Genomic DNA, 14457 nt, shown 5'->3' with positions numbered 1-14457 from the left:
AGATTTGAAAAAAACTATTTCCGTTGTTTTTTCATATTCATTTATATTGTTCCACAAAATAATATTTTTTCCACACAAATAATTAATCTTTTTTTACCTTAAAACTACCTCAAAAGCTTGATATCATTTTTTAAATGTGAATACCGAACAAGAATCCTAACTGCTCTCAACCGTCTGGAGCAAATGAGACTATGGCATCCCTAATTGGGGAATATTGTGAGGCTGAAGGTATTAGGGGGGTGGGGGTTAAATGGGGAAGATGAACGTGGAGATGTACCCAGCTATTCAGATCTCTTCACCAAACACGGATAGAGCCGATTCTAAGCAATTTTTCAATTATGAATGGTGGTCTTACACCAGGGCCAAACTGGAGTATCTAACATTGTAATATGCCGCAAATAAACTACATATTATTTTTATTCAATCAAATATACACAAATTAACTTGCTCACTTCGGGATTTGAACCTGCGCCCTTCGGCTTGCTAGTCGAGAGCCTTAACAATCACTATCTTGGTGTACTATCATGATAATTTAGAATCATTTCATGAAGTTAATGTACTTTACATGTTCCTATCCTATTATTAAATACAATATTGGTTTGTACACTTTTCTTTCAACACCACTCCTCCTCCGTGGAAGAGTAGTATTCAAATCTCATAGTATGTACAAACCCAAAGTTAATATTATTTTATATGTACTTTTCTTATTTCTCAAATAAATAAAAATTTTCTCCCGGACTCCTTGTATATGTATGGCCACACATGTATTTTATTTAGTTTTAAATGTTTGATTGGTGAATAAATTTAAACGAATTAGTTGTTAAAATTAATCCTTTTGTTTGATTACATAACATGAAACAAACCAACACACACCATAAAGTGATTGCTTTCGAAGAATACTTTTCTTTTTTAAAAATTTATTATATTAATATATTATCCTTCACTACTATCAAAAAATACTACAGCAAACATACATTTATGTACAATGAATTATTTAAGTACTAACTAACAACAACATTTATGTACACTCCCCTTCCATACACAAGCAAATGCTTTCAATGGAAGAGTAGTAAGAAGACCCAAGATGTAAAATTAATTATGTACCATGTAAACATATTATTAAAAATAAAAAATAATTACAAAAAAAAAATACATTTCTTCAAAACGGCTTAATTATACATTCGTATAATAAATTTTCGTAGGAGCTAAAGACAATAATTATGAACTATTCTCATCTCAGATAAAATTACTGCGATATTGTATGGACATACAATGACATAATACAAACGTAACACTTTAATTTAATTCTAAAAAAATAAAATACCCACCTTATCGCTTGTAATTAAATTTACTATGCATGTTTAAATATATAAATCATTACCGTTTACCGGAATGCATCGATATCATTTTATATTTTATTTATTACAATAATCATTTGAAACAAAACCGTTATAAGAAAACTTATTTCAGGTAGGTATTTTATAACTAAGATATTTTTCTCTTTGTTCAGGTTTTACATTATGTATTAAATATATTTTTTAAATTTGTAAATATTGCACAGTTAATTTATTTTTATTCATCTTGAAAGGCTTTCAATAAATTTTGTTTCTAGTATGGCCACACTGAAAAGTCAAAGCAGTTTCCGTATTTATTATTGTCTATTTCTTTCTTGTCTCCGCATTCATCATGGCGGTTGGTAAAAATAAGGGGCTATCAAAAGGGGGGAAAAAGGGAGTTAAGAAGAAGATGTAAGTTGTGAATTACTGTTTTAAATGTTCTGTTAAACTCTTCAACAATCGTTTTTCTCAAGTTTTAGTGAAAATTCTTCCCGATGGCTTCGATAACTTGGGATGAAATATCGGGTCTCATGCGCGGTTTGTCACGTCAAAGTCTAACCTAAACATGTGTTCGATGGCCGGTTATAAGTGATTTTATAGTTCGTGGAATAGTTTTATGTTCTGTTCTGCAGAAGTTCGTATTAAATTCGGTATGATTTATTTCTGTTACATGTGTTTGCTTCGTGTTTGTAATCGAAAAATGTTGTTTCAGTATCGACCCTTTCACTCGTAAGGATTGGTACGATGTAAAGTCACCATCCATGTTCCCCAAAAGGGAGATCGGCAAGACCCTGGTCAACCGTACTCAGGTAAGATATATTTTTTTGAAATCCCTATATTCTCAACTCCTCAAAATGTCAGATCAGTGTGTAATGATGATCCACACAGCTCGCTTTGATACAAATATGAAGAGAAACAAAGTTCCCTTTTGATATTTCTTGTCTGAGCGCACTTTTCTGACTTCCTAAATGCTATTATTCATAACCTCTAAATATTACACCCATTTACTAACTAGTGACCTTACATAATTTTATTCAGAGATTTACGGCTTTCTAAAGTCATGGGCAAGTCAACCTTACTTTACTATTATAATGTATTTTATCCTATCAGCATTCTCCTCCTTTATCAGTACAGTGATATAAAGCTTGCTCCATATTTTACTGACTGAATATAAAATGAAAGCAAAATTATTTAACCTGTTAAAAATGTGGTGTCGTACACCTTTTGAGGTTAAATCAAACATGAATATACTCAACCTCGTTCGTAATAGAAAACTGCATGAAGATTTCTATACATAAATTTTTATATATTACCACGTCTTGAATCAAATGTCATATGGGGGGTTTATGGGGTTAGTTATTTTGAAACTAAAACTAGCTCCTGTACATAATGTGTAAGCCTAGTAATGCGAGAGACTTTTCCAATAAGCTACATAGTATGAATTTCATTTTGATTAGTCAGACGTTACATTTAACCTGTTAAGGCCGTCGTTTAAAACAGAAAATTATTGGTGGAACCTAAAGATTTATTAGCCCAAATGATGCTGATTTTGTTTTTCATACATTTTTCGAAGCATTAAGGACTAAATTGCATCGCAAATTATTCTAAAAAAGATATTATTAGTATGATCGCGTGTTCTCCAGTGACCCATCGGCTAAGTGGACACATCTCTTAGAGAGCAAATTCCTAATTTCAACAAATCTGTAAATGTCCCTCAGTCAAGTGGTACACAGACTTATTAGGACCCTAATTAGGGCTGAACGCATACAACGGTTTAATGCGGTACAAGTGAGTCGTTATTTAGGTAAATTTATTGTATTACAGTAAATTGCTATCTCCAAAACCCCCTACCATGATAACACCTCAAGCCAACAGTATCACTCACTATGAAGAAGTTATTAACGTTTCTATTTTGTTGTCCAGGGAACCAAGATCGCCTCTGAAGGTCTGAAGGGCCGCGTCTTCGAGGTGTCTCTCGCTGATCTGCAGAACGAGTCGGATGCCGAAAGGTTAGCTCAAATTTACCATAAGTTACCATACATTATTATTTGTCAATACTATTTTAATTCTTTTGTTTATATTTTAATTAAATCAGTAATCTGACACTTCCACAATAATCTAGTAAATGAAATGCTATAACTTCATTGTTATTACTATCACATTTTACATTATACTGTGTAGTAATGAGAATATTAATTCAGTGGTCTTCTCGAGGTAGCTGAAAATGTTAAAGATGTTCATTTAGCTGATCACAAATCCGTACATTTAAGTTATGGTTAAAAGTGGCGATTATTCGCAATTTATTCATTAGATCATTGATTGTATTTGTAATACTATTACAAGAATTTGACTGTTAGCGTAAAGGACTGTTAATCATATATCTGGCATTTCTTGCTTGCCATGTCTCACGTTTGTCTCGTTAAAGTGTTTTGTTTGCTTATAAAAAATATATCAGTGTATAATGATGATCCACACAGCTCGCTTTGATACAAATATGAAGAGAAATAAAGTTCCCTTTTGATATTTCTTGTCTGAGTACACTGATGCATCTCCGCTCTACAGAAACCAAGTTTCCTAGAGGATTTACTAACCGTGTGTTTGTGCTTCTCCAACTACTCAGGTCTTTCCGCAAGTTCCGCCTGGTGGCTGAGGATGTCCAGGGCCGTGAGGTTTTGACCAACTTCCACGGAATGGACCTTACCACTGATAAACTCAGGTAAATATTGTTTAGTCTTATCTCCAGCTCTATGGTTGCCAATCTGATTTTAGTCTAATTTTGTATCTGTTCTGAGAATAGATGATTCGGTTTCGAAATCATCAGACGTGTTTCATGTTTTGGAAGCTTTACTATAATCCAGGTTGTTGCCTGATTAATTCGTTAAATTTAACAATTATTTTGCTAGGGTGTATATATATATTTAGGTTAATAAATGAGAGAAGAAAATATACTACCTCTGAAACTTTTATATCAATAACAGTAGCCGCCAAATCAACAATTAATAAAATTTTGAATGAAATAACTATTAAAATGCATTGTTTTTAAATAAAAATAATGTGTACTAACCATTGCCCACTTTTCTGTATGTTTACCTTATGGCAGAGCAATAGCACCTGGCTTTAATAGACCCATATTCACAGTTGCACTTTCCAGAGAATATTTTTTGTACAGCCACAAAAATAATGATTTAACGATTTTATTTTATAGCTACAGAAAGTAACAATTTGCCAATATTATTTCTTCATAGATCGATGGTAAAGAAATGGCAGACCCTCATCGAGGCATGCACCGACGTGAAGACCACTGACGGCTACCTCCTCAGGGTGTTCTGCATCGGCTTCACCATGAAGGATCCCATGAGCCAGCGCAAGACCAGCTATGCTCAACACACACAGGTAACATTATACACCAACCACCCCTTACCTTCCAAATATAATGTTAATAGATCATGATTGTGTGCTTGGCCTTAGGCCTATAAATTTTATCCGTGGTACAGCTATATTTGTGTGGTTCAGTCACCTCATAATTTTAACTCTTCAAACTGTAATTTTTTACAGTTTGCCATGTTTAACTAACTACAAGTAAAGACTTGGTAATCCAAACTAATGTAAAATAACATCTGTTCGAACTCGCAAAGCTTTCGTATGTTAGATAGAAAAATTAAATTAAACAGCTGTTTGCTTAGGAAGATTATATTTAATTAACTTCAAAACACATTCGCTTAGTCAAAAACTGACCTATTTTTAATCTGGTTCGTTATATTTACTGACCAAGAAAAGGCTTTATCTCTTAATTAACGCTGCAACTTTGTAAACAAGAACCACGTTAACCTATATATGGTGCAAGAGCTCTTATGTACTACAGAAAAAACATTAGCAAAAAGCTTTTAGCAGCCTCGGAATGAAGGGTTGTCGGGCAGTTCAGATCACGGCAACATTCGGATTAACCTGGATATGGATTATTGAAGCTCCGATGGACTTATTGAGCTTTTGGAAGGCTGATTTAGTAGTTGAAATAATTTAATAACAAAACTTCTTTCTAGTAATTGTAAACCCTTCAAATGAATAGTCGATTTTTTGGTTTCGAATTGATTTTACACGATTTCGATTTAGCATTGTAAACAATAGGAAATGGAAATATTCTTATTAGAATTAACCCATTTTCCAAAACACAATGTATTGTGAAAAAAATTACACGGTATTCCATGGAATGATCCCTTGGGTAAAAACAAAATTAATTGTATACTGTATTTGCAACACTTTATCATATTGTTATTACTTTACAATGATGCAACACTTCAGCTCGCTTTGATACAAATATGAAGAGAACTAAAGTTCCCTTTTGATATTTCTTGTCTGACACCTCTCCATACCATCCCACCCGCCCAGTTCACCTTACATGAACTAACCAATCTTGGCGTGTTGTTCACAGGTGCGTAAGATCCGCAAGAAGATGTGTGAGCTGATTGCTCGCAACGTCACCACCACCGACCTGAAGGGAGTCGTCAGCAAATTGCTCCCCGACTCAATCGCCAAGGACATCGAGAAGGCTTGTCAGACCATCTACCCCCTGCATGACGTTTACATCAGGAAGGTAAGAAATCATAATTCATTAACCTTTAGCTGTTGAAGTTGAGGCTGGCCACATTTGCAATCCAGTGGAATTATTACTACCTCGAGGTGCACCCATTTCGTCCATAATAATTCCAAAGTAAAAAAAATATGATTTGAAGAATCGTCTCTTATTATTTTCTAATTTTCAGTATTAAGATTGGCTTTGTGATCAAAATTAAATTTAAGCTTGTTCGTTTTGTCTGTTTAGTTGATCAGTGTGTAATGATGATCCACACAGCTCGCTTTGATACAAATATGAAGAGAAATAAAGTTCCCTTTTGATATTTCTTGTCTGAGCACACTGATTATGTTAAAATTCAATTGTTCTAAGCATTTAACTCCATTAAGTATTACACAGAATTACAGGTTCGGCATACTTAGCTTTGTACAATTTTGCCTTATCATATTAGTGGTATATCTGGTTGTTCAAAAATGTAATAATGATAATAAATTTATGATTATTTTTAAAGTGCCCTTTTTTCTGGGAACACCATTCAAGGGAGCTACAAATTATATACATATTTGGTCTGGGAGTTTTGTGTCCATTTGAGTCAAATAGAGTTGATTAGTTTATTTTTCCTGTCAAATATCATTTATCAACAAAATCACTAGGTTTTTCATAACAAGGGTGCAGATGTGTAAATTTTGATATTGTGTTAACTTTAGATAATTCCATCGTAACCTCACTAATAAAAGACACATGTAACAGAAAGAGAAAGTTACAACAGAGCTCTCAGCGGGAATGGAACATTGTTCAGTTTTCAGCATTATTTGTTATGAACCTTAATGTACCTCATGTTTTTAATGTACCTTATTAAAGCTATGGTACAGCTATCACATTATTATTACTAATAAAATAACGGTTGCCGTAAAGATGTATTCAAGCATCAGAACTTGTACTAAATCTGTTGTATTTGTTGTCTCCAGGTAAAGGTACTGAAGAAGCCCCGCATGGACTCCAGCAGGTTGAAGGAGCTCCATGAGGAGAGTGGTGCCCCCATCGCCGGCGCAGACCCCGAGGGCCGCCCCACCGAGCGCCCCGAAGGCTACGAGCCCCCGGTACAGGAGAACGTCTGAATAAACAATAAATACATTTTTACCATCTGACACGAGTCTTTCAATAATGTTACAATTCACTCCTTACCCTAATCCTGACCTACAAACAAATATGGCATTCTGGATTCATATTTTTATTGCGAAAAATGTGAGAGTTGAATCAATATCCATTCGATGAAGACTGCTGGTAAGTGTTTTGGACCGTGGTTTCTTTTAAATGTGAATACCCACACGAATTGCCTGAAGCCAGTGGGACTGTGGCAATTGAGGTATGATGCGGCTAAAGGGAGGGTTGGAAAGTGGCTGGCTTTTCAGATGCTGTCACCAATCTATGCCATTTTAAGCAACATTTTAATTCTGAAAGATTTTGCCAGGATGATACTGGGAGTATCGACTAATTACTGAAGACTTCATGATAGGTCCTAGAGGTGGGTCCTGCGAGTACTTATCGTTACTGGGTACAATGACTGCATGTACAAAAAAATACCAGCTACAAAATACTATATACCTACTTTGGGTCCTGAGGTGTGCTGAGCACTGAGCAGAGAAGTTGAGGGGCAGGGAGGGGAGTAACGAGCCAGAATTACGAGGGTGTTCAATACACATAATGTTTGCTTGATTTTTATAGTTTGTACTTTCGTAGTGTAATGTAGGTTACATAATCTAATATAATGAAGTAGGTAATAGGCACCATTTTTGGAGTAATTTTAAGTAAATACATCCATTCAAAAACAATGTATGGTATTGTATAATTTGGGAACGTGGGACTAGATTTTCTCACAGATATAAAAAAGAGTAGGAAATTTATTTAACTTAAAAAAAAAAACTTAAATAAATTATTGAAACAGTCTGTAGCCAGCTAAACGTATTCAACGGATAATGCGATTGAACAGAAACTACACATACTATCGTAGGTTGAATACGCATTATTATTTCTTAAAAAATAAAGAAACATTCCTGGTTTACGAATAACCTGACAATATTTGAATATCTACTGCCTCTACAGTAAGCGGAAAATGTTGCTTGTGTTGTGATGGAGGACTTAGCCAGCTGAGGAATTGAACACACTACGCGTGGGTACCCCCGACTGGTCATTACTGTCCTTTTTCCTCGTACACCTTTCTAATAGGACCGAGCGAAAAGGTAGTATTTTACAGTACGACTCATCACAGAAATCGACATAATATACCTATCTCTTTCCCTCTTCTGTGGAGTGAAGAGTAATTCCACTCCACTAAAGAAATACCATAGGCAAAAATACTATGTCCCTTTTCCCAATACAACTTTCTAACAGACCAGAGTATTTTAAAATGCGAAGTACTTCAAGGCCTGTGATCTTTACAAATACGGAACCAGGTATTTTGAAGATTTATCGCAAGGACAAGTACGGCATGAATATACCTGATATTTTACTGGGTACGATAAATACGCGTCTCCTTTAATGGGCCCTACACACGGTGTGATTTGCAGAGCCCTGACATGGGTAGAGTGGGGAAAGTTGAGGTTGTCTACGCCATTACGTGATTAGCTATACGTGAACATGAATGTGTCATGACTCCGTCACTTTCAATATTCCAAACGATCGGATTAGCATTGACAGCATCAAATTAGCGTTACCGAAACTGAACAAATTAACCCAATGAGCTGAAGATTTAAATTTTTTTTTTTTTTTATTTTTTTTTTTTTATTTAGTTACTATATTACATTTTTTTAAACATTTTTATAAGAATTATATATATTTATATGATTAATTGATATAGATTTTTATAGTCCTCCTCACTAGGAGATCCTGTGCTGAGGGGGACTAGGTTTTGAATAATTTTTCAGCGACTTCTATGGTTCGACTTCATGTTTTGGGTAAGGGTTTCCAGAAACTTCTACGACGATGTTTTAAATATGCTAGTAAGTTCTTTTTCCGGTAATTCCTTAAGCCAAGATTTAATGTTCTTAATGCAGTTGTTTTTTGTTTTGATTTGTTTGATACTAAGTGGGAGTTTGTTATATACCTTTACTGCTAAAAATTCAGAGCTTCTTTGTCCAAAGGTAGAGTTACACTTTGGTATAGTTAGTATCTCTGTTTGTTTGGCTCTGGTATTATGAGTATGTGAGGTGTTTTCCTGAGAATTATTTTTGAGGTGTTGTACCAAAATGTTTTTGGCATAGATTTTCTGTATGCTTGGAACGTCAAATTGTTTAAAAATTTCTGTTGTTGATGTCCTTATGGGAACCTTTAGTATGGTCTTTATGATGCAATTCTGAGTTACCTTCAGCTGTTTTATATGTTTTGATACTGCTGAGCCCCATCCTATTATTCCATATTCCAATTTGGAGTGGCATAAAGCATAGTAAACTCTCTTTAAATCCCTAGCTGACAAAATGTTCCGTAATTTTTTGAAGAAGTAGATGAGTTTAGTTAACTTTTTTGAAGTACGATCAATGTGTGAATCCCAGTGTAGTTTATCGTCAATTTCAATACCAAGATATTTTATGCTTTTGGTTTGAGTTATAATCGAGCAGGAACATTGAGGAAATTTTTTTTGACATTCATGTAGTTTGAGTATATGCTCATTCATTGGTTGTCCTCTTTTGTTTTTGGAGAAAATTAAATATTTGGTTTTATTCACATTTAATGTAAGGGAGTTTGCTTTAAGCCAGTTTTGAAGAACAGTTAGGCCATGTTCAGCCTCCTTATATGTGCTTGTCCAATCTTGTTCATGGAATAAAATTACAGTGTCATCTGCAAAGCTCATTATGTTTCCTTTGATGGGAAGATTCATAAGGTCATTTATGTAAATTAGAAATAGTATAGGTCCTAATACGCTTCCCTGGGGGACACCGTACTTAATTGGTAGAGTTTTGCTCCTTCTTTTACCAATTTGTACAAATTGTTCTCTTCCCGTTAAGTAACTTCTAAGTAGGTTTAGGGTTGTTTCGGATATTCCATTTTTTTTTTAGTTTTAAATACAGTATTTCGTGGTCAATGGTATCGAAAGCTTTTTGAAGATCAATGAAAACTGCTAGGCATTTTTTGCCTTCATCCAATTTTCTAATAATTGTATTTGTTACATTAGCTATAGCGTCACCAGTACTCAGGTTTTCCCTAAAACCATACTGCGTAGATGATAATATTTTATTAGAATCCAAAAATGTAAGCATTTGTTTTTTTATAACTTTTTCTAATATTTTTGATAGTGTAGTTAAAATACTAATTGGTCGATAGTTTGATACATCATTTTTGGGACCGTTTTTATATATTGGAATGATCGTAGCAATTTTAAGACAAGCAGGAAAAATACCATTTGATATTGACAGATTTATAAGATACGTCAGTGGGTGGATTAACTCATTTTGTAGATATTTAATTGATTTGCTTGATATCAGTTCATTTCCCGATGAAGTATTTATATTTAGGGAGGCTATAATATTTCTTATTTCATCACTTGTTATCTTGACAATATTGAGGCTGTTTTCTTGATTTACATCGTCAATCCTCACTGTATTTTCGATAGTACTAATTGAATTTTGTTTAATTTTATTTGCTAAGTTTGAGCCTATATTGCAAAAATAGTTGTTTATAAAGTCAAGAAGTTTGTCCGGGTGTTCTGTGAAAGATGTGGGAACCTCATCAATGTTTAATTCCTTAATGCTATTGTCATTATGTGAGGCTTTAGCATTAGTTATTTCATTTATGATCTGCCAGAGTTTACGTGAATCATTATTACATTCATCAATCTTGTTTTTATAGAATGTTTCTTTAGCATAACGTATTACATTTTTACATGTATTACGATATCTTTTGTAGAATCGAAGTGTTAGGATATCATAAGGGTTGTTTTTGACTTTTTTGTGCAGTTCATCTCTTTTTCTAATTGAGTTTATAATATTCTGACTAATCCAAGGTTTAATGTGTAAATTTTTATGAGATAACTTTTTTTCTATGGTTTTGGTGTTTGATAGGATAATGTTCTGTAAAACTTCTATAAAATAACTCCAAGCAGTATCAGTATCATCTTTTTCCAGAAGGCTTGTCCAGTCATTCACTGTTAACTCGCATTTGACGTTTTCCCAATTTGTTTCACATTTCGTTAGGAGTGATTTCTTTTTTTGGTTTACATATGTATTTTTATACAATAATTGATAGAATTATTGTATAATGGTCTGTCAGTGTGGTAGTACAAATAATGGCTTGAGTTTTTCTATTAGTTTTACAAAAGATATGATCAATGCAAGTTTTGCTTTCATTATATACACGTGTTGGTTCATCAATTAGGCTTTTATATCCATGGTATGCTAGTGTTTGCATATAATCAAATTTTTTTGGATGGCCATTTTCAAGAATATCAATATTTATATCACCGATGATAAATACATCTTTAGTTCTTTTTAGTAGACTTAGTTGATTAGATAAGGAGTTGAGGAATGGTTCTAGATTTTGTGTAGAAGGAGATCTATAAATTGCGAGTATTGTTGTGTCATTACCGATTGATATACTTAGACAGTTTGCATTATTGATACAGATCTCTCTGACATCAGCTTCTATATCTTCTTTAATATATACGATGACACCATCATTTTTTGTGTTGTTCATTATTGTAGAGTAAGGGACATAATTCCCAATTTGTAGGGGGTAGTATTTATCAGTTAGCCAACATTCAGTAAGAATAATAATATCCCATTTTAAATTTAAGCTTTTCATCAATATTTGTAGTTCATCAAAGTTTTTATTGATACTTCTAATATTCTGGTGCATTATGTTAAAATTATTGTTTATGGATGATATGTTTGGTATGTTTGTTGTTAGTGCGTTATTCATTTTCTCAATTTAAATTATTAAGTGGATTAAGTAATGTTGTTCATATTATTCACTAAATTATTTTCACCATATCATCAAGGTGCTTAATGTAGATAATTTTATCATCTTGTTTTTTGCGTATCATAACTTTACCCTGTTTGTACCATACATATTGGTAATTTTTTTCTTTTGATAATTGTTTTGTTTTCCATAGGATTTCTTTATGATACGGGCTTAATTCTTCCCCGATGAAGATTCGAGATGTCGCCAGATCCTTGATTTCATTATAATTTATTTCCTTTTTCTTATCAAGGAGGGAATCTCTTTTTCTTTTATCGGAAAAGGTCACAAGAAGTTTAGGAGGGGCTTCATTTCGTCTGTCTGAGACTCTCGTGACGTCAGTTATATCAGTGTGTAAGAGGTGGATTCCTGCTGCGGCAGCAACTTTTTTAACAATTTCCACAGGTTGTTCGCGGTTTTGTTGTGGAATTCCTGCTATTTCCAAACTATTAGATTTTGATAACGTTTCCAAATCAGAAAGTCGGATTTCAAGTTTTTTAATAATCATATTTTTTTCCATTTGGTCTTTTTTTATATTTTCAAAATCTGTTTGAATCGCTCGATTTAAATTATTTGAGACCTCAATTTTTTTTAACATCTCATCGTATTGAGCACTGATAAAATCAATACTTTTTGTAGTTTCTGTAGTTTGTAAATCAATTTTTGTAAATATATCTTTTTTCAGGGTTTCAAATTTTTTATCAATGTATTCAATAATCTTATCCATGTTCAATTTATCTTCCGAAATTATTGGGGTTTTGCTACGTGTGCTAGACATCACTATTTTAGTAAGTTCACAAATGCCCCTCTTTAATTTATGCTTGATGAAAAATTGATGGTGGCAATCACTATTTAATATTTGTTTTATTGCATAGACAAAGTCACTCAACTTGACATTTAATATTTTTTTACTTTAATTAGTTTTTGCGCAAAAATCACTCACACTTTGAAATCTTAACTAAAACTTTTGATCCCACAAAACGTAGAAGGTTTAAACTTTAATTTAAATCTATTTATTGTGGCTTTAAACAACTCCTATTAATTTTTCGGCTAGTTTATAAGGGACGCGGAAATTTCAGATCTTAGCACTACAGTTAACCATAGACGACTGAAATATTCAGCTTATTTCTGCAGTCGAGTTTTTTGCAGGCATTTGAGTACTCTAGACCAGAGGTGGCTGACAAACTTTTGGAATGTCATTCAATAGCTTTTGGCAGACACCGTGGGGCAGCCTTTGAAAAGACTTATTCACGATTATATGGATGGCATTTTTTGAATCTTTCGCTGTAATAAAAAAAAGTTCTCTGGGGTTATATGCGATTTATTATTTTATTTTGTACAAATTATACACAATAGTTTTATTAAAATAACATCTTAGGGTTAGATAAATAAGAATAAGGTGATCATAATTTATTAGGAATAACATTTAAAAAACTATGGGTAAAAAAAAAAATATATATATATTATATTGTATGGCTGGTAACTTAACCACTATTATACTGGTAAGGTAATAAAAGATTTAAATAAATAAAAAAACCTTTAATTAATTGATAACCATTTGACTATTTTTACAAAAAATTGAATTGAGACGATGCACTACGTCGTGTAATATTTTATATTGAGCCGCTCTCAATAATAACCCTTACGTAGATGGCGATAACGTTTAAATTCCCGCTTAACACCATCCGCCTGTTTTGATTTATGCAAGAAAAAAACATGGCCAAAAAGTGCCTTTTATTTTATTTTTTTTCGATCATTTTATAAATAACTTAATTGGCTGGTGTTAGGCGGAAATTTAAACCTTATCGCCATCTACATAAGGAGTGTTATTGTTTGCGACCCTATTCCAAATGTTACACAACATGGTGCGTCGCCTTAATCGTTGTAAAAGAAGATAATACTAATAAATCCAAATGAAACATGAAACAGAACAAGATACAGACAAATAAAAAGGTAACAGCCTAAACAGAAAAGAAAAAATCTAAAAATAATTCAGATATCCGAGACACTATCTAGGTTACAAATAAATTTGTTATAACTTTGTAATCATCCAAAAGATAGCAGCCATAAATATGGGAAAAATTAGTTGAAGATAATATTTTGTTAATTCTGAATTTGAAATATGAGATTGACTTAAAATAATTAGGTCACAATGGCTGAGTTGGTTGAGGCGTAATCCCGTTAAGACAGAGTTCGATTCCAGTTGTGACCGTTACCCCGTTATTTTTCTGGGTCTTGTTCTGTTTCATGTTTCGCTTAGATGTATTAGTACTATCTTCTTCAATGATATGTTACATTGATGAGTATAACCAGTGGCGGCTCGAGAACTTCTTCAACGGTGGGGACCGACATTTTTTACATGTGGTGTACTGAAATCTTACTACCCAGAAAATATAGTATAATTTTCAAACAAAAATGTTTACGGACAAGCCATGCCTGAACACAAAAAAATAAAAATTTATATAGGTATTTACCAATTTATAACATAGTATAATAAAAATTACGATTCCCGCTCGAAACTATGTACCTTTTTGAAGTTCAGTGTTATTTGGCACGAAGGATCTCATCAACGAGGGTATTTGAAATTCACATACACTTGTA

General features: G+C 33.2%; 1 protein-coding gene across 1 annotated transcript; it reads left to right on the top strand.

The window, feature by feature from the left end:
• The first annotated feature begins 1610 nt into the window (after positions 1-1610).
• RpS3A (ribosomal protein S3A) lies at positions 1611-7055 on the top strand. Its single transcript, XM_089648042.1, has 7 exons — positions 1611-1748; positions 2050-2146; positions 3261-3346; positions 3958-4053; positions 4583-4730; positions 5767-5928; positions 6876-7055. The coding sequence occupies exons 1-7, from the start codon at positions 1687-1689 to the stop codon at positions 7023-7025; spliced, it is 801 nt and encodes a 266-aa protein (XP_089504168.1). The 5' UTR covers positions 1611-1686; the 3' UTR covers positions 7026-7055.
• Positions 7056-14457: the final 7402 nt, after the last annotated feature.

Source organism: Hesperophylax consimilis, chromosome 27, assembly GCF_061612785.1.
Source record: "Hesperophylax consimilis isolate HC1 chromosome 27, BYU_Hcon_1.0, whole genome shotgun sequence".
Lineage (NCBI taxonomy): Eukaryota > Metazoa > Arthropoda > Insecta > Trichoptera > Limnephilidae > Hesperophylax > Hesperophylax consimilis.
The sequence above is the reverse complement of the archived record's forward strand: the minus strand, read 5'-3'. Positions and strand labels throughout refer to the sequence as shown.